Source organism: Syngnathus typhle, linkage group LG12, assembly GCF_033458585.1.
Source record: "Syngnathus typhle isolate RoL2023-S1 ecotype Sweden linkage group LG12, RoL_Styp_1.0, whole genome shotgun sequence".
NCBI lineage: Eukaryota > Metazoa > Chordata > Actinopteri > Syngnathiformes > Syngnathidae > Syngnathus > Syngnathus typhle.
In genome coordinates this window covers 5209485-5230553 of record NC_083749.1, presented here as the reverse complement: position 1 = coordinate 5230553, position 21069 = coordinate 5209485, and the positions used below count along the sequence as shown (strand labels likewise).

Below are 21069 nucleotides of genomic sequence, written 5' to 3'. Positions count from 1 at the left end.
AAGCTTGGTGGACAAGGTAGCGGAGATCAATGGGGACTTTAATACATTTTCTGACACTCACTATCTGTCTTCATCAAAAGGCAGGAATAATTGCAGTGTCGTTGCAGGAATGCTATTGATTTTTAAAATAAAAGCTTATTCATGATGTGCTTGCTAAAGACTTTTACCAAAGTGTCATAAATAAATTGCTAGTTTCACTGAGGTTATTTGGTAGGTATGTCCGTCAAGGGGAGACCCACAAAAAAATAAATAAAGAAAGAATCATTCAAATACTTCGGGTAATCGTTTGCTGATTATTTGAAGAATTGTAAAAAATTGGGCTTGTTAAGTCGATTAGCTTCCAGCTGGTCGTAGGGCGGATGATGGCAGCGGATTTGGGAGGATGTGAATTTGATGGATGGAGACGTTTAACACGCTGACAACGCAGAGGCGCAGTGACAGCCCGTGTGTCAGAAGCGTTCGAGTCATTTGATGTTGCGCAAAAGCGTTTTCCGTGGAGCCTGACTGTGATTCGATTTGATTTGCGTGCAGGCGTCCGCGGTGAGAGCCAGCAGCATGGTCCATCCAGCACGTTGCCGCGCTTTGTGGAGGAGCCGGTGGATGCGTACATCATCAAAAGCAACCCCATCAAGTTGCGCTGCCAGGCCCGGCCTGCCTTGCAAATCTTCTTCAAGTGCAACGGCGAGTGGGTCCACCAGAGCCAGCACGCGTCCCGTGAGCATACAGACCTGGGAACAGGTAACTCCAAAAAAAAAATCAAACTTCATCAAGCTACAATGTTTAAATGAAGATGATTTAAGGCAGGGGTGTCCAACGAATTTTTTTGTGTGGCCATTCATGCACGCAACAGAATCCAGCATAAAAAAACAATTTTCTAATTTATTTTCAAACTGGGGTAATGTTGCAATATCTCAATGTTATTAAAAGACAATTTACAATTTGGGTATTTTAACAACAAACATTGAGTCGACACACGAGTTGCCTTTGCGGGCCACGTAAAATGATGTGGCGGGCCGGATCTGGCCCCCAGGCCTTGAGTTTGACATTTATGCTCTTTAATCTGTTTTCTTGCCTATTCTTTTTTTAACTCACCCAGTCCCGCTCTCTAAACCGGACCAGGCAGCTTTTCCAAATGCCTCAAGGGACATCTTTCATCACTGCACTTGTTTGGGTCGGATGTTCTTTCCGCTCTCGCTTCATAACGAGGATGTTTTTCCTTCTTGTTTTGGGTCCGCCTCGTTAATTAACGACACGGGCGAGCTAACTAGCTGAAAAGATCCACTTTTTTCCCACATGCCCTGCGCAAGAACACAAAAATGTTGCGCCCCCCACGGCATCCCGTTAAAAGGAGCTAGCTGCCCGCGATGCTTCAGCGGAGCGGACGCTAACCAATTAATGCCAAATTAATGATATTGATTCTTAAGCGCTTGCATCCGGAACACAAGATTTGATTCCGACTCAATTATCCGAAAATTGTTTGTCCTTTGAAGTTGAATTGGACGTCCTTTAAAAGCGAACGCACTCATGCACAGCCTTATTCAGAAGATTGTCCTTTTGTGTCTCTTTCTATTGTGTTAGCTAGCTTTCATCATGAATAACTAATGAGAAACTCAATCACAATCACTTTTTTCTTTACGCTGTGGATCACTTCAGGTCCATCTGTTGACTTCTATCGCATTCATCATTTGGCATGTGTGCGTGTCCATTCTTAATCGAGTGTGCCAGGGACTTCCTTTCGCGGTTTTTACGATTAGCTAGCAAGGAACACTCACTTAACATAGGTTTAGTCAAGCGGGCTAGAACACAAATTTGCTCGAGCGAGTCCGGCAACGAGGCGAGAGCACTGCAGCAAACACAAAGATGTTCACGGAGAATTTCTCATGAGCAACGGCAGCTGTCAAGAGTCCGAGTTAGATGATCTCTTTTAACGCGTGTTGCCTTTAATATTTCATATGCCGGCGATGAAGACATGAATGGAGTCTCTCAGCGAACGCACTGAGGCTTTGATTCCACGTACCTCAGGGGCCACTTACAAGCTGCAAGTGTACCTAATAATTTGGACGCTGAGGACCGTCTGTTGGTGCTAATACAGAATGGAACCGTGTTTACTATTTTTTTTATTTATTTTTTTACATTGTATATGTATATGAATAAGAGATGAGCAGTGGTAGAGCCGCAATGTTTTGGCCAGGGGGGGAAGAACACAATTATGCGCCCACCATAAAAATAATAAAACAACGCTGTGTGTGTGTGCTCCAGGAAGATGCTTTGATGGTAGTTGTTTTGAAAGCGTGATGTAAGGACGAACATGTGACTGTCACAGCGGAAGCTAGCCCCCGCCGAGTGCGATGTACCATGCACAGTGCATTTGAATATTTTCCGTTTCTATGTTATGTTATGCTTTAGTCCAAAATGATATCTTCTTTGAAATTCGAAACACAGCAAATGAGTTGTAGCAGTCCTATGGTGAAAAAGTCGATCATTATTGTGATTGTACGCCAATCCTACCTAACATTATAAAAAAATAAGCATTATCAATTGTTTTTGGACCCAAAACTCGGTTATTGCTAAAATAAATGCCAGCAAGCATGTACTGCGTATGCCGACAGTCGAACAGTCGTAGTTGTTGCTAATGCAAACTGAAAGCCGAACATAAGCGTATCTGAGTTGAGGAGGTCACTGAAGGACGAAGCTTTCGTTCAGGCAGGAGAAAGTGATACCCTGATGAGATGAGATAAGACGAGGAGGATGAAAAGGAGGAAGAAGAGGGGATGGAAATGGAGACAAGGGGAAGAAGAGAAGTGCTCGTGCATGTGGTCTGATGATGATGTCTTTTTGTTTTTGTTCGAAATAACTGCTGCAATTTTGTAGACTTTTTAGAAATTATACATTTAATATAAAAGAATGTGATTTAGGGCAAAAAACAGACTGTGTACACTCAGAGGTAGGTTAGCGTGTTAGTGAGCTAGCTTGTTAGTTGAATAAATTAATGAGGTTGTCTTCCGTGAGCATTTTAGTGCCTCTTAATCAGCACACGCTCACATTTTTGCACATCACCAAGTCAAATGAGCACTTGAGGCAATTTAATGACAGAATTTGGAAAATGTTGTGTGCGTCATATCTTCCCGAGAGCAGCACACATGTGGGAAGCAAAGTGAAGATTTCACAAGTGTACATCACGGCATAAAACATTAAAAGGTATCCTAATGCTAACAGCTAGCCAAGAAATATTGTCATCTGACCCTTTATTTGATGCTAATGCTAATGTCTTATAACATTGGATGCGTTCAGAAATAAGCTCCGAGCTGGTTCACTCCAACCATTCGAAATTTGCCGTTCAGTTATTCAGAGTGCACAAGGCGCTCCAACTGGGGAGACGGTGCGCCAGTGTTGTCTGCGTTCGAAAATTAATGGGAGCTCGATGAGAGTACCTTTTTTGAAAAACAAATGTCTTTCAAGCCAAAGTTTACGGTTTTGTTTGTGTTTGTGCGCGCACGCTGCAGGCCATGGTGGTCACCTTGTGCGCCTGCAGCGTGACTCGCTACATCATCGTGCGTGTTGTTGTTTATTCATCAGTTATTTTGCATGGCCATTAATAAAGATGATGCGGCAGAGGAGGTGAGGGCAGGGCCTGCCTGCCCGCCCGCATTGCCTCGCAGCATGCTTTGAGCTTGAGGCTCTTGTCACAACGGGGTCACAAAGCAAACTGATTTTTGAGCGAGGTCACGTGAAGCTAACAGTGCTAACATTGGCTGTGTAGAAGCTATCATTCAAATGGGACACTTAAGTCGCATGAAACGGCATGGTGTAGTAGTGGTTAGGGTTTCTAGGGTTGTATTTTCCTTGGTGAAGGCAGCACTTCATCACCAAGTCACAAAATTATACTTGTCTATTAGTGCCGAGGTATTCAGCCCCACTGTTGCAACACAATCGCTCAAAGAGGCACCTTGAAAAAAATCGCAATCCACACAACTAAATCAACGTATGTTCAATTTGATGTGTGGGAAAGCACTTTAAAGATCTTACAGGGCAATAAAAAGTCAGTTTTCCATAATAGGGCCCTTTAAACTGAACAAAATAATGCATATTAATACATCTCCTCAAATTTCAGTCGGTATTAAATGAGTTTTTCTATCAGCAGCAACAAGCCAAATGAGAGGAAGGTGACGATTAAACACGTTCGGAAATGAAATATGAAATCATCACGTCACGCTGCATTCAAATGTGTAATTGTCAGAGGAGCGATGGACATTTAAAAGCCTTCAATTACGCCACACAATAGCTGACGAGCTTATTGGACCCGCAGGAAATTGCGGCTTCGGGCCGCCACGGGATGATGAGCGTCTGGCTGGTGAATACATTTGGCAGAATAATAGGTTGCCTTTGATGGTCTGGTCACAATGACTGAGCCTGCCTGGCTGACCCAAAGTAAAAGTGCTTTTTTTATTGTTTTGTTTGTTGTTTTTTAGACTCATATATGAAATTTCCATTTCGTTTAAATGCAGCATTTTCATTTTGTAAAACATTAAAATCATGTCCCGGCATCACTGGAAATTCCTAGCAGCTCGCTCTCTATGGTCAAAATTGTCAGAAATGTTCCAAAGAAAACATTCAGATCCCAAAGTTAATGCTAATACTAACTAACAGCTCATCTTGTATGTCACCAGGGTTGAAGATCCGGGAAGTGATGATCAACGTGTCCCGCCAGCAGGTGGAAGATTTCCACGGTCCAGAGGATTACTGGTGCCTTTGCGTAGCCTGGAGCCACCTGGGAACATCCAAAAGCCGCAAGGCGTCCGTGCGGATCGCCTGTAAGTCCCAACATTTGTTCAATATATGATTTTGCTGACTATTAGAACTTCTAAAGCTCCCCCCCCCAACTCTTAGACCTGAGGAAGAACTTTGAGCAAGACCCTCAAGGCTTGGAGGTGCCCCTGAGCGGCATGATTGTATTGCATTGTCGACCACCAGATGGCGTACCGGCAGCCCAGGTAATCATCAATTTGTTTCTTATAAACCCGCATTGGATATATTTCTTACATATTCAGACCCACCTGCAGAAGAAATGACTTCTATTTTGGTCCTTTATGGAACCGTGGATTCATAATCAGAAGGTTTTACTAATGGCCATTGCAATCCATTTACTGAGCAAACATGACAAAAGCGTAATAGAGAGAATCGAAAAAGAAAACAAATTTTACACCCCGCTGTGACTTATTCAGGTGTCTTGTATCAATTCCCTCCGCGAGCGTGTGCTGTTGTGTTTGACACACGGCCTTTTTAATTTCTCCCTCATGAATATCAAAATGAATATCAATGAGGACAACAATGAGAATAGCAACCAGCGCGCTTGCCCGCCGTCACACCGAGTCAGGCGGCGTCACGCTGAGCCACCATCTGCACTACATTGATGTCAAAGTCGGAAGCTTAAGTTTATGCAAAAGTCAGGCCTTCTGTTTCCTTTTTGATTTTCAGCTACACGCTAACAACAATGCTAGCAAGTGTAGAGTAAAACAAAACCAGGCAACCACAGTATATCTTGTCACTCAAATTTTGATGCTAATACTAAAATGTTCACGTCAATATGGGCTATAGACCCCAAATTCCAATGTCAGTGCTAACCGCTAGCACCAAATAATGTCATAATTTCTTTGCGTATTTCCTCTGCTTAGTTTGCCTTCATTGACTTTTTGACTTTGTGTTTGTTTTGTGTTTTATTTTAAGGGATTTGTTTGGGACAATCACACGGATAATATTTGTATCTTCAAACTTCTCTGGCTTGTGTATTAAAATAAAAAAGCTAATAGAAAAAAAAGGAGTGTCGTCTCCTCAGTGAGACTAAAGCAGACGTAAGCTCTTTTTGCTATCAGGCGTGCTAAGCTTATTGCTGCTATCACAGCAGGGCAGCAGATAACATGGACGCCTCTTCTTTCCATTAACGTCACACAGCAGCCATAACGCCACAGTACCGTTCCGGGTGGCTTCCAGCTGGATAAACGCTCTTCTTCTTTTTTTTATAGTGGCAACACAACAGGACTTCAAGTGACAGTTTATGTCTTGAGTTTGTAGTTCATCAAATATTGTCACCTCTCACCTAATTGCTAAAGCAAACAGCTATGCTAACTGCTAGCGGTCTTGTAGCTGTGTGACCTCGACCGCAGAAAGTTAGGTGTGCGGATAGCGGGTCGTAACCTTTCCAACCTCAATTCATGAAGAATGAAAAAAGGAGACGCTTTCCATTTATGGACACGAGCTATTTCTTGCCGCCGCTGGGATTTACTCGACTTTATGGATTATTTACTTGCACTTTGCTCTTTGTCTCACGCATCAATGCGTTGACAGGACGATGACCACAATGCGTCAGTGCGGCGCTAGTATGCTGCCATGCTACTATTCACTATATGTACATGGAGCACATGCACCACAATATAATCATGTAACATAGTATCAATACATGCTAACATATTTCCCCAAGCGCTCAAATAATTTATCACATATTGACATATGTCAATAAATACAAACACATTACAGCGCATTCCAATTAGCACATGCTAAGACAAATAGCACATAGACCAGCACAGGCTAACAATGTGGCTGTGTTTCTTGCCGAAAAAGATTGACATATCTCATAATTATTGGAAGTAACAAAAGTAATACTAGCGCATTCATTGGAAAGAAAAAAAAAGATGCAGCTTTTGTCCTATTCATTTCCATTTAAAAGCAATCTTTTTTAATGTTGGAAAAGTCAGACATTTCTGCAGCTATAAATAATGAATGAGCAAAGTAATAGGATGCCCACCCTGAAAAGATGGACGTTTTGTCCTGCGGTTGCATTTGAATCCGCTGAGCATAATTGCCGAAATTGCAAGCCTTTACATTGCCACATGAACTCCTGCTTTGTTCTTTCAGCCATACGGGGATAACCATATACAAGGATACGCTCTCTGCGGCAAAAGCCGTTGTTAGATAAATTGTATGTATATGTTATCATGCGTTCCCTAATGAGTACTTATTAATAAGTTATTGCGCAGAATGCTTGCTGTTTCGCCTTGCAGACGTCCACCAGTCCACAACAAGTCATACGATGCTGTCTGGGGCTTCCTGACCTTCTACACCTCTGGGAATCCAAGAAAGTTGCTGATAGCTCAATCTACTCTGTTGATGTCTGGCATTCTGTCCTTGCACTCCTTTCCCATGGCGTCCTGTCTGTAACTACTTGTTTCACATAGAATACTTGTTTATGTCCTTGCGCTCCTTTATTTTCTCATGAGACTAGGCCATGCTTTCCCCCCCCACCTGTTAGGGGCTGGTCTCACATTGTAGGTAGGGCATCCCGAAATAAAAAGAGCGAGGGGTGTGACAGATCTTTAGTGTATTCTGGACTGCTGTAAGTCTGGTTGCACTCCTCGCGAGAAAGGACTCAACATTCTGCCTCACTGGTTTTGTCTGCTGATCCTTTATCTGATTTTGAACCTGACAGATTTTTGGGGGCTCGTCCGGGATAAGCGGTCATACTAACAACTGGCTTCTTATGGCTGAGCAGGCCGCAAAGATGGCTGGCGCTAGTTGCATTGCATGCATGGGTCCCAGACCTCTTTTGAAAATCATACCTGCAAATATAGGCCCTAAGTGTGCTGTCGTTTTGATGTTAGACTCGTCCATTTCACCCACTCACGATTGTTTTAGATGGGATACGGTTTACCCTGTTGCCCCTATGGCGAAGCATAAACCCCTTTTTTCGTCTGTTGTAGCTAAGGGTAATTTTACATGCATTAGATTACCTGGTACCGGTGTGATGCTCGGCGCCCTACCTGCTCCGTGGTGTGGGTCCGTGACCGAGGTCACGGCCCCTTTTTTGCCCATTGCTCGTTGTGATATTTGGTTTTGGTGTGATAGTAACAAACTTTATGATAGGTTGCCTTTCGACAGCGCTGGAATTTGCGCTTTGGTAACCCTATTGCTACCTGTTCATTTGATACCAATGTCCTCTTATGATCTAACGTCTTTTGCTAAGTCCGTAGTGCCCAAATTCTGGCCGAGAACGAAACGAGACGCCGAATGGCGGGGCGCAGCTAATCCAACCTACATCGACGCCATTGGTGTTCCTAGGGGAGTGCCGGATGAGTATAAGCTGGTGAATCAGATAGCAGCTGGTTTTGAATCCGCCCTGTGTTGGTGGTGTACTCTTAACAAAAATGTTGACAGGATTAACTACGTCCATTACAACGTGCAGAGGCTTGGAAACTGGACCGAGGCGGGTTTCAAGGCGGTCCACTCCCAACTGGCCGCTACTTCCCTCATGGCTTTCCAGAATCGAATGGCCCTTGACATGCTACTCTCAAGAGAGGGCGGTGTCTGCGCCATGTTCGGTGAGCAATGTTGCACTTTTATTCCAAATAACACTGCGGCCGACGGAAGCCTGTCCCAGGCCCTTGAGGGCCTGCGGGCCTTGAACGGGAAGATGAAGGAGCACAGTGGAGTGAACACGGAGGTTTGGGCCAACTGGTTGAACGTGTTCGGAAAGTACCGCACCCTGGTTTCCTCTGCCCTGGTCTCCGTTGCCGTTTTCTCTGCCATTTTGACCTTGTGTGGATGTTGTTGCATCCCTTGTCTCCGATCCCTAATTAGCAGGCTAATTACGGCTGCTATCTCTCCACCAGCTGAGACTTTCCCGTTGCTCCTAAGGGATGACCTTTCGGTCGACGGGGGTTCCTTCTCTATTGACGGCCCGGTCAGCGAATCTGTTGTGGTAAACTTGTCCGATTTGTTTTCTGACCCGGGCTTTGCCGATTGTGACTCAGTTTCCTCCCGTGTGTAAGTTGGTTCCTGCGAAATGTGATCCCTGTGGCTGAAAATCTTTTTGAAGTGGCCATATGGGTGATGGGTTGGTCTCCGGGAACTTATGATAAACAGGGGGGAATTGTTAGATAAATTGTATGTATATGTTATCATGCGTTCCCTAATGAGTACTTATTAATAAGTTATTGCGCAGAATGCTTGCTGTTTCGCCTTGCAGACGTCCACCAGTCCACAACAAGTCATACGATGCTGTCTGGGGCTTCCTGACCTTCTACACCTCTGGGAATCCAAGAAAGTTGCTGATAGCTCAATCTACTCTGTTGATGTCTGGCATTCTGTCCTTGCACTCCTTTCCCATGGCGTCCTGTCTGTAACTACTTGTTTCACATAGAATACTTGTTTATGTCCTTGCGCTCCTTTATTTTCTCATGAGACTAGGCCATGCTTTCCCCCCCCACCTGTTAGGGGCTGGTCTCACATTGTAGGTAGGGCATCCCGAAATAAAAAGAGCGAGGGGTGTGACAGATCTTTAGTGTATTCTGGACTGCTGTAAGTCTGGTTGCACTCCTCGCGAGAAAGGACTCAACATTCTGCCTCACTGGTTTTGTCTGCTGATCCTTTATCTGATTTTGAACCTGACAGCCGTGACCTTCGTCTCCGTGGCAACACTCCGCATATTATGCTTGGTTTTCTTTTTTTACTGCCGAGACTTCTCAACGTGCGGTAGAAAGGCGCTGTTGCCATAATTGTGTGGGTCGAAGAATAATCGAATATCGCACGCTTGGCGGCGCAAAGCTTGATTACACTGCCAGGCGGGTAAAAGTCAGTAGTGGCTAACAAATTCACCCCAATTGGCGATGGGGGCCACCAAATTACAGGCGTGTAGAGTGCATTGAAAAATATATATATCAAAACAGCTTTCGTGATGACGTGATTCCCAATGTATTGATTCCTGGTGTTCTGTTATTTTGCACCTTACAACTGGGGTTGCTTGGAAAGAGCAAAGCAATCACCCAGTTTGTTGGCTGCTGTTCTAATCCCTCAGCAACTGGGCGTCAAACACACACACGCCGTGTGCTCAGGCGTACACCAACACACACATGCCGGTGTACAAACATGCCGCGTTCCCAGCGGGATGGAGTTTTTAATCCTCAAATAGAGCGGCATGAATCAGAGAGTGCTCCCCATGGATGAAAAGCTCCTGATGTTAATGTCAATTTACAGTGGCGCTCATGCGCAAAGACCACGGTCCACAGTCCTTCATCAAGGCTGGAGCACGTCACCCAAAAAAGTACCAAAGGAATTGCCATTTTGAGGGAATTCACAAAATCAAAACCAGTCCAAAAGTCTCATTGAGCAACATTCATGTGTGGACTACACCTCCCAAAATTAATCGTCAAGTCGCCGATTAATAAATGAATCAACAATTATTTTAATATTGAGAGAGTTTAGTTAACAATCCAAACTAAACAGTAAATGGGCAACAGAATGGATTTGTAGTACACTTTCATGCAAAATAAAATTATTCGATCAATCGATGGCATAATCAACAGGATAATCGATTCATAAAATATGCGATAGTGGCAGCTCTAGAATAGACCCACCAAAAAAATGATTTCCGTGATTTCGGCCATTCCAAGACATCCTCAAATATTACTGCCAAATTCGAAGCATATACGGAACAGATCCTAAATCTGCATTTTGTGTTTTTGAAGTATGGCAGCAAACAGAACAACTCTCCTTCAAAGTCAAATCTGCTTTTGTCGTCTTTAGGTGGAATGGCTGAAAAACGACGAGCTTTTGAACCTTGGTGGCGCTGTGACAGATCCCAAAGGCGACCACCGTCTGGTCATCCCTCAGGCGCACCTCTCCGACTCGGGAAACTACACGTGTGTTGCCAGCAACATTGTGGCCAAGCGCCGCAGCTCCACAGCTGCCGTTGTCGTCTTTGGTGAGCTAATAAAACCCTGAATTCTTTTTGGTTTTTTTAATTCATCTTTTACTGCGTTTCTGTTTGATTTAGTCAACAGCGACAGGCTGCGGAGCCACCTCAGGAATTAATCTTTTTTTTTTTTTTTTTTATACAAAGGACCATCAATAATAATCATGATGGCCCGACAACTCATTCTTCCCGTCTTATGACAGCCAATGGGATGATGTGTCACTTTGGTGGTCGCAAATCACGGGCAAATGTGACAGTCGGCGACGTTGATCATCGTCGTTGTCTTCAAGATGGGATTGATATTGCAGCTTTTTAGTTAATTTAGTGCCGATATCATTTTTTCTACTTTTTTCTGGGTGTATATTTATTAAATCGCTTCACATCGAGTAAACAAACTTAATCATTCCGTATCGTTTGATATTTAATGTATGCACCTCATGTTTTAATGACTTCTTCCAGTAAATGGCGGCTGGTCGACATGGAGCGATTGGTCGCCGTGCAACGTGCGTTGCGGTCGCGGCGTCCACAAACGCTCGCGCACGTGCACCAACCCGGCGCCGCTCAACGCCGGCTCCTTCTGCGACGGCGCGTCGGTGCAGAAGAGCGCCTGCACTTCGCCGTGTCCAGGTGAGCGAAACGTGACATCCACCTAGCATAAACGCTCACATTGTTGTTGTGGTTCGGCCTGATCAGTGGACGGGGGCTGGGGCACGTGGACCGAATGGTCGACGTGCAGCGGCGATTGCGAGAGGAGGCGGAGCCGCGAGTGCACGGCACCTGAACCCAAGCACGGCGGACGCTTGTGTGACGGCGTGGCGCTTGCCACTGATAACTGCACCGGAGACCTCTGCACACAAAGTGAGACGTACTGAATATGCAAAATATATATATTTATAAATATTCATACATGTAAGGGAAGATTGAGGCTAAATTCAAATTTGTCATCAAATTATTTGTTTTCAGATGGAAAATTGCTGCGCGACGCCAAACCACAAGGTGAGCTTATTTTGTTCTTCTCCTCAGGTAGCACTTTTAGGAGGTCGAGTTACCATGTACTATGAGTTGCTGGTGTTTATTTCTGTAAAGAGCTTGCAGTGGCCAAAAAGAAGCACTTGACAAATAAATTCCAAGAAATATCAATCCAAAGAACTCATTTAACATTAACACTCATTAACAATAACATTCTTTGACCAGACGTAATACAAGTCCCAAGAGCAAAAAGTTCCAGTGACTTTAGGTGTAAATGAGCTTAAGAGTCTTTGTTGTGATTCCGTCATACTTTGTCCTCGGCTTTGTTAGTTTCTACCGAAGTTTGCAAGCCCTCAATTAACCTGCCAGTGAAAAAAAAAAATGTTAATCAGCTTTCTTTATTTTTCCCATTTTACGCTGTATCCTGCTGAGAGGATTTTTCCCAATGTCCCTCTTGGATCTTGTTATCATCGCGTAACAAGCCAGCAACCCGTTGCGAGTGCTCGGTACTTGGTCCTCGGTCCTCGTTTCTGCTCGAGACAAGATACGCTTTTGTCGTATTTATTTTTTCGTAGTTTGAAGGTTGTTTGTAAATATTTCTGTTGTGCTTTTGAGGTGTGGTGGAGAGCGGAGTCGGCGGCGGCGTTGGCGGCGGCGGCGTTGGCGGCGGGGGAGACGTGGCGCTGTACTCGGGCCTGGCGGCCGGCGTGGCGACGGTGGCGCTGCTGATCGTGGGCGTCACCGTGTACCGACGCAGCCGCAGCGACTACGGCGTGGACGTCATCGACTCATCCGCCCTGGCTGGAGGTTTCCAGTCGTTCAACTTCAAGACGTCGCGCCAAGGTGACACCGCCGCCACGTCTATATAAACATACACATAAAAAATATACATATGCAAATGTAAATCCATACAATATTTAATTTTACACTCCACTTAACATGAAGTGTGTGTGCATGCTGTATATTGTGCGTATGAATCATGTATGCGTTCTCGTATGAATAATTCATCCACGCGATTTAATGTTTTATCGTACGTGTGTTGTGTGATGCTTAATGTAAATTTGTTTTACAAGGTCGGCATTACAGGTCTCACTTCACTCAATTATTTTCATGTCTTCATTCTTAGTTGTCATTACGCTGTTGCCACTTTCTAGTTTATCTAACTTAGTAGTAGTTACTTCCTGCAATAAAATGGATATCAAGGATAGGGAATTAATTCTCAAGCGGCTCTCCACAGGCAACCCTCTGCTGATCCGCTCGTCACTCCAGCCCGACCTGAGCGTGTCTCGCACGTACACCAGTCCCATGTGCTTCCACGACGCCATGGATAAGGAGCTCTTGAACCCCCTGCCCGATCTCAAGGTCAAAGGTGAGCCACATATTTGCTTAAAGAAGTTACGCCTTATAATCACTACTTTTATGTGTGTAGGGATCACAGAAGGTCCAGACTTCCACCCTCAGACGTTCCCGAGGGGTCTGTCCCCAGACTACCGGGGCGTGGTGGTGGGTGCGACGCTGGGCCGAGGAGAAAGGAACCACTTTGGTCCCCAGCGGGTGGCGGCGCCCGCCGTCAGGCCGCGCCACAAAGCCACGGCAGTGTTGGGCCACGCGGGGGGACATCTGCTGGTGCCAAACACAGGTGCACTCCTTTCCTCTTGCTTATTTCCATCTTTCCTCCTTTTTTTTTTGTCCTTCCCATCTTGTTTCCTTCTTTCCATTTCTCCTTTTTTTTGTCCCTTTTTCTTTCTATTTTCACCTTTCCTCTTTCTTTTCTCCTCCTGTCCTTCTTTCCTCCTTCCTCGTCCTTCCCCTCCTGTCTCTTTCTACCTCTTTGCTCCTTCTTTCCTTCCCCCAGGCAAAAACAAAAAGAAAAAGGAAAATCACACGAACGCTTAGCGAGCGAGGCGGGCATTTCGGCAATGTTTGACCTTGTCGTTATTGGCCCACAGCAAGAATGAGAAAATGTCATCCATCCAGAAAGAACATTCATTTTTCATTCACTTCGCAGATGAAGGCCGACAGCTTTGGCCTTCTCGCAATCACTTCGGTCGGCCTCCACCATCTCTAAAAGCACACAAACACCATGAACGGCGTGAATAGCTTCATTGAAATCAAATAATTCCAAATAAATAAATAAAAAGTTAGCATAGCACGCACACTTGACTTGATTACAGCGAGCTGAGTAGCTTTTAGCTTTAACACAGTAAGAATGTATTGTTAGCGCGTTGATGATGGCGTGCTAATGACGTGGCGGCCGTCCACAGGTGTGAGTTTGCTGGTGCCAGTCGGGGGGATCGCTCACGACACCACATGGGAAACGACGGTCATTGTCAACCAGGAGGACAGCAGGTGAGTAGACTTGTAGCGAGTTGGCTAGCTAGTTGGCTAGCTCGCGGCGTAGTTTTGAACGACTGAGTGGGCGGTTTATTGTTGTGGATGATTTCTTGCGTTATTTCGTGGTTGGTTTGTGTTATACACTACATCCAGACCAGTTGTCACCTCGGGCTAGTTTGAAGGTTATAGTTGACCCAGTAAGCGCCTCTGGATTCAAGCGCCGCTGAGCCTCAGCTCGCCGCTCATCTGTGCTACTTGTGCGCTGCGCGGCACTGTGCAGCGGTGTGATAAGACGCGTGCAGTTTGCCGCTTAAGGAAGCTGCCCGAGTCGCAGCACCGAGCTGTCAATCAACCGCTATCGGCCCAAAGGCGGGGAAAGTCCGGCCAGACGGCGAAATGGGATTTCCTTTCTTTTCTTGTCGGCGGAATGAGACTTCCCGGCTCACTTTCACATGCTCGAGAGCCTCGTATATTTTCGTCACGAGTGACAGGCGCCTGCTGTCGCGTGACACGCCCGTATTGAGGAGAAAACAATCGAATCCAATTGACAGGAAGACTAACGACGTTCCTACGCCATTATTGGTCCACGCTGTTTATCGTCTTTGTGTCAGAAAAAGAACGTTGCAACTTGTACGCTCGCAGCTCGGCGTTGGGCGAAGGATCGGAGATCTTCCTGAGTCCAGCCGTCACGTACGGCCCGCCGGGGCTGGAGCTTTCCTGCCCCGTGGTCCTGACCATGGCGCATTGCGCTGAGAAGGCCGCCGACCGCTGGATCACTCGACTCAAGAGGCAGACGCAGGATCGCAAATGGGAGGTCAGTTGTCCGACCTCCCCCATCTGGGTTCGGAAGTTTTATTTATCACTAAATGCAAAGTTACTTCTTGGAAGCGGAGTTAAGCTCTCTAGTTTTACTTCCACAATGTTGCACTGAAATTGATTTACTGACTATAAAGGTCTCGTTAAGTGCACTAAGTGGGATTTCCAGTATTTTATCCTTTTAGATTTTAGTTTGTTTCAAACCGAATATTTCAATCTAATTTGTGTGTCCTTATTTTGTGCTGCATCACTAACTATCGCTATAAAACCATTTGATTAGTTTCCAAGTTGTCAAGTCAAGACTTTTTAGGACTATTCAAATCAAATTTATATCCAAGTTCACTTTATTCCCAATATACCTTCTCCAAAGTTGATCCGTATCCGCTTTTAAAAGACCCGACTAAAACTAAATCACTGTTTTGTTGGTTCCACCGTTGTGATTGCGTGATGTGACCACAAATCATTTGTTATATATTATTTTTTAAGAATGCTAATCATGTAAAACTGACATATAAAGTGTCAGGTGTTTTTTTTTTTTCCCAATAAGTAAACTTAAGCCAATTGGGTTCTCTTTTTTTTTTTTTTTAATATCCTCTCGCTTAATTATTCGTGTCTTGGGTACAAAAATAAAAATGTAATCCCAACACCTTCCTTCTCCACGTCCAACATTATCAACACCCTCCCTACCTTTCTACCTTCTACATCAACACTTTCTATCCATCACTACAGCAAATCCACAACTCTCATTTAATGGTGTGGGGACCTCATCAAAAGCAGCGGAGATCTCATGCAGGGAGGGACGGTGGGGGAGGGGCTGTGCGGGCACGTTTGAGGCGGAAAAATAGATACATACATGCACCGTCGTCGTCGTCTGACCGCTGTGAGATAACGAGAAAGATGTCTGATGTAACCAAAAGTTTCTGGGAATTAGAAATCCTAACTCGACTGGAGGTCCCCGTCGCCCATTAAAGCGCCATCAGAGTCGCCTCCCCCGCTGCACATTTTATTCGGCGCCTCTGTGACTGAAATATATGTAGATTTATCATTAGTGTGCATTCTAGAACATACTCCGAAAGATTATTTTTCTAACAGAACTTTTTTTTCATTGTGTGGATTTATCGGAAATAACTGCTGAGAAATGCGATCACATAAATCATATGAGACCAACATTGCTCACAAGATTGGATTTTTTTTCCCCTCTAGTAATTGGATTATTTCCAATTGTCACGCTAATTTCTATTTTGCAATGAGTAGTTTGCATGAATAGTCATCACAACCAAGCTTGCCTTTTTCTTTTTATTTTGTGGATTATTTTGAGTTTATCATAACTAAGTGGAGTAACAGAGAGTGCCGTTGACTTTTTACTTCACATTTTTGAATTAGTGGATTAATTCGAGACCGGCAGGTAAGGACCACCTTCATTATGCCTCCGCTGTGTTTAATAATTAGTGACCCAATAAAACCTCAAAGGTTTTAATTTATGCACAGCTCATCTTTTGCCCATAGGATGTCAGTGATAGTCATCCAATCCTGTTATTCCAATTATCGCTCCCCGTAGGTGTTCACAGAAGTTACCGTCCTCAAAATCAGAGTGGCGACACTTTGACACGCTTTGTTTCTCCTGACAGGAAGTGATGTGCGTGCAGGAGGATTGCACTTCTTGCTATTGCCTGCTGGAGGCGCAGCGCTGCCACATTTTGCTAGAGCGACCCGGCCGCTACGCCCTAGTGGGCGAGCCGCTACGGCCGGACGCCGCCAAGCGCCTGCGACTGGCGGCCTTCGGAAGCCCCGACAGCGCCAACCCGATGGGCTTCATCCTCAGGGTCTACTGCGTGGACGACACGCCGCACGCTTTCCAGGTAACTTTAGTGTTGCCGGAACTTTTTTTGCGGATTATTTTGAATTGTTGTCGGTTTTTTATTGACACGTGCTCCCTCTGGCGCCCCAAGGAGGTGGCAGCGGGCGAACGCATCCGAGGCGGGCGCCTGCTGGAGGAGCCCAAAGTCTTGTCATTCCGTGGGAACGCGCTCAGCCTGCAGGTGAACATCCAGGACGTTCCACAGATGCTGTGGAACATCAAGCCTTTCACCACCTGTCAGGTCAATTCCTAATACTTTGTTGATTATTTGTAATTGTTGCTTTCGATTGTGTAAGGTCCCTCTATCCTCCCTTTCTTCTCTAACATCTCCACAGGAGTTCTCCTTCTGTCAGGTGTGGTGGGGCAAACAGCGCCCCCTGCAGTGTGCCTTCTCCCTGGAGCGTAACAGCGCCTCCTCGTCCTCTTTCTCCTCATCTCCTCTCTCGTGTAAGATCAGCGTACGTCAGGTTCAAGGTGAAGAGCAAATCCTGCAGATCTACACCACGGTGCAGCCCGAGGTGAGACTGTAAACAATTGTTGCTCATTTCCTCGATGATGTTGCAAGTCACTGTCAAGTAGGCTCAACATCTTCAATTGCTGATAGTCGTGTTGGGTTCCCCCCCCCCCCCCCCCCCTGCCAGAACCCAAAGGTACCTGTCCCGTTCCCTCGTGAGTCTGGCTGTTCCATCACCTCCCAGGCGGGATCACGGGCTTTCAAGATCCCACTCTCCATCCGCCAGAGGATCAGCGCCACGTTTGACGGGACCAACGCCAAGGGCAAGGACTGGCGCCTCTTAGCCCAAAAGCTACACGTGGACAGGTGGGAAAGCTCCCATTTAAATTCTGAATGGACTCCCACGTGGCTGTAAAAGCAGAATGCTAAACGTGTGGCATACGTACATGCGACCTGGTCGGTCGGGACTAATCTGCCATCAGCCACCAAAGCCTCTCGTCGCGCCCACGCTGCTGATTTCATTATAGATGCGGAGGCGTGCGGGACAGCAGGCGAGACATCGTTCCGCTTGGCATGGCAGATTCCGATAGGGAAGGTCTGAGACCTCCACCCGATTGCTCGTTACCGATGTGAACGCTTGATGATTCCCGATGACCTCTGAAGTGGGAAATTTGGAAAAATAGGAGTCTGGAGGTCTCTTGTGTTCGTTAAGCTGATTTATGCAATTATTGCAGCAAATATTTGTAGATGGTCACTGGGAGAGACAAGGAAGAACACCAAGAGGTGGGGGGGAAACGTTCCAGATTGACGCGTGATGAAATACTGCCCCTTAGTGGCAGTGTGGAGAAAAACAATCTGACAGATTTAGTCATTCATTTTCTACCTCTTTTCATGTTTAGAGTCACATTGAGTTGTGTCTCTCGATGTTTCCCCCTCTGTAGGGAACTTTTCAAGATGTTGACCATTTTTTTTCCTTGCCCCGCAGGAACTTGGGCTACTTCGCCCACCACGAAAGTCCCGCGTCCATAATCCTGAGCCTGTGGGAGGCGCAGCATCAGGACTCAGCCGACCTGGACTCCCTGGCCAGCGCTCTGGAGGAGATCGGCCGGGTACAGTCGCCCAACTGCAACGATATGAGGGGTTCCCTAAACTCAGCGAGGACTGCAGATTGAAATCCCGGACAACTGCATGAACGCTGAGGAGCAGACACTTGCAGGGACTTCCCGGAATAATACGGAAGCTCGTTTCAGACAGGAACAAAGGTGAGGTTTGGGTTGTCGGGGGAACGGACCACAAGCCTCTATCTTGGAGAGATGACTTCCTGTTCCTCATCCTGTGGGCGCGCCAAACTTTAAGTGTGACGTCATGTTGTCATTTTCTTGCTTTTGCGTGGTGTCTTTAAATGTGCGAAAAGTGGAGGTAATAACAAACACAAAATGTTGGAGACTTCATGCTACTACAGCTGCTTAAAAAAAAAGTTGGCATAAGGAAGATTTTTTTGTGTGGCACCCTCGGAAGAGTGGTTACCATGGACCACAACTTGGTCCGATTGCTCCCAACAAAATAAACTGGCTTTGTGTCCAACTCTGTGTCGGCCTCTCTTGCAGATTCGCACCATTCGTTAAGATATCAAGCTACGCTAATTAGCAGATGGTAAAACGCAGCTAGTTTAGGAGCCGTCTTGCACTAACCACATTGGGTGTAAAATGCAATATAACTGATTGGATGGTGTCCCTAATGAAGTGACCCCTAAGACTGCATTGTCAATGGGACACCAACAGAGGGTGCTGTGGGCCTCCCTTCTCACCGTGACGTTTTGTCTCCTTTGCGCTTGGCCTCACACAATTTCTATGAACTCTCTTTCTCAGACACACACACACCCCATGCAAACACACACTCGACCACTGTTCAATAAGTAGTAAGGCATGCTGGGTAAATATTAATCTGCTTTATTCGCTTCACTGGGTAAAGTGTGATCGAGACCAATGTCCCTCGAACCCCCCCTGAGAAAAACAAAATGCCCCCCCCCACACACTTGGATCGCTGCCCCCCTTCAGCATTCCGGCTGGGACAAACAGGAAGTGTGTGTGTGTGTGTGTGTGTGTGTGTGTTTGAGAGAGGGGAGGGCGCTAAATGCAAGTCATGTGCGCCTCATGAGAACTAAAAGCTACACAAAAAAAGCAAGCGGCAAACTTGTTTTGCTTTGGGACAACTGGGCCTTAACTTGTTGCCGTGGCAACGGTCCCATTCCCAGGCTAATGGTGTGGAGCTATTGTGCTAATTAAGTTTAGTGTATAGGGCTTTAGATCAGGGGTAGGGTTTCAAATTTGCGTTAGGTGTTCAAATTAAGGTTGCACGACGGTTAGGATTTTAAAATGACGGTTTCAAGTCAGGGTTAGGAGTTCAGTCAAAGTTTATGGTTCTGTTAGGGTTTCGAACAAGCGTATTATGGTCAGGCATCCAAGCTTGTGTTAGGGTTCTAAATTTTTTTAGTTCGGCTTTCGAAAAAGTGCTGAAATGATGACAGTAGCTGAAATGTCGTTGCTTGTCTGCAAATTGATCAAAATGAACCAAAACATTCTTCATTTCTTCAGTGTGTGTGTGTGTGTGTGAGCGTTGTGGCGTTGTGGTATGCTTTGGATTAGCGCACTCTTGCGGCTGGCGCGCTTGTCCGTCTGCTGCCGTCTGGAATCAGACAGCGAACATCAGCAGTCGTCTGAATTCTTCCAAGACCAAAGTGTTTGGATTTCTCCTGCCGCCCTCCGTGTCTATTTTTAATCGTCTGCTCCCGTTCACAATTAGTAGCCCAGTTTCAGGCCAATCGGGTTGGAATTATCAAATGACACTTGGAGTTTCTTTTTAGGGCCGTCAAAGTAGGGTTTCAAAAAAAAAGGTGGTGCCCTGACCTTCACCCCGTCCTCTTCCTACTCTTCGTCCTGCTGTCCCTCCTCCTCCACATTTCACCATGCCAGGTCATGTGACTCATCACACCGATGACATCACCTGAGCTCAGACAAAAGGCCGCATTCCTGCGCGGCGTGCTAATCCTCTACGTTAATGTTCAACCAGACTCAACAAGCTAACTGGGTGGAGGGGACTCCTTTCCCACCTCTGCCGGTTCCAACCGCCGGCTGGGGTGCAAAGAGCTGCTGAGTGCGCAAGAAGACTTTCCAGAAGCTCCCGCCAGCAGTCTCGCCAGCTTCTAGACCCCCCCAAAATCCTTCGCAAATCCTCCTAATGCCTCGGTGGGTTCCGTGACGCGACGACAAGACGGCGCTAACCACGTGCTAAACGGAAAAAAAATCAGTGCTGGGCCTCCGTTGTACGATAAGCAAATATGTAAAGGCCGCTTGTGCCCTCCCTCACGCGTGCTCTTGCCAACATTACTGGATGACATAAACGACAAAACCAGCTACCTTGTGTCAAAATCGCAGTGTTATTTTTTTTTTGCACCTGCGAACTTGAAGTTTGTTCTTTTTTTTTTTTCTTTGCTTCCTCCCGCTTCAAACCTTCCTAAACAGAGCTGGCTAAAACAATACCCGGCGGACGTCACGCAGGAAGGTGTCTCTTCCTTTTATTTTTGTCGGCCTTTTCCGCCGCCGGTCAGCAGGTCAAGCTGTGTATTACCGCCAACACACACATGCACACGTACACACACAAATCTGCTACCCAGTAACACACACAAAATGCAAATACATACACAAACATGCACTCTCAGACACACTCACCTAACACACACACACATAACATGTACATACTACACACTCTCCTAACACATTCACACGTGGTCATACAAGTTTTCCTCGACAGATTTCCACACATAAAACGAGTTGCACACCCAAGGTCAGTGGTATCCATGTGCAGTGCTGCTAGTGAATGATTGCATCTTTTCCCCAT

General features: G+C 45.9%; 1 protein-coding gene across 1 annotated transcript in view; it reads left to right on the top strand.

Moving 5' to 3' along the window:
* LOC133163844 (netrin receptor UNC5D-like) overlaps positions 1 to 18739 on the top strand; it is a 50415-nt gene extending 31676 nt beyond the window's left edge. The window contains exons 2-18 of the mRNA XM_061294101.1: positions 532 to 738; positions 4668 to 4811; positions 4888 to 4991; positions 10573 to 10750; positions 11201 to 11368; positions 11435 to 11599; positions 11705 to 11737; positions 12326 to 12553; positions 12948 to 13079; positions 13140 to 13349; positions 13975 to 14059; positions 14687 to 14858; positions 16489 to 16719; positions 16810 to 16959; positions 17054 to 17236; positions 17360 to 17538; positions 18158 to 18739. Coding sequence (XP_061150085.1) covers positions 532 to 738; positions 4668 to 4811; positions 4888 to 4991; positions 10573 to 10750; positions 11201 to 11368; positions 11435 to 11599; positions 11705 to 11737; positions 12326 to 12553; positions 12948 to 13079; positions 13140 to 13349; positions 13975 to 14059; positions 14687 to 14858; positions 16489 to 16719; positions 16810 to 16959; positions 17054 to 17236; positions 17360 to 17538; positions 18158 to 18344 — 2756 coding nt within the window. The 3' untranslated portion in view covers positions 18345 to 18739. The remainder of the gene's footprint in view (positions 1 to 531; positions 739 to 4667; positions 4812 to 4887; positions 4992 to 10572; positions 10751 to 11200; positions 11369 to 11434; positions 11600 to 11704; positions 11738 to 12325; positions 12554 to 12947; positions 13080 to 13139; positions 13350 to 13974; positions 14060 to 14686; positions 14859 to 16488; positions 16720 to 16809; positions 16960 to 17053; positions 17237 to 17359; positions 17539 to 18157) is intronic.
* Positions 18740 to 21069: the final 2330 nt, after the last annotated feature.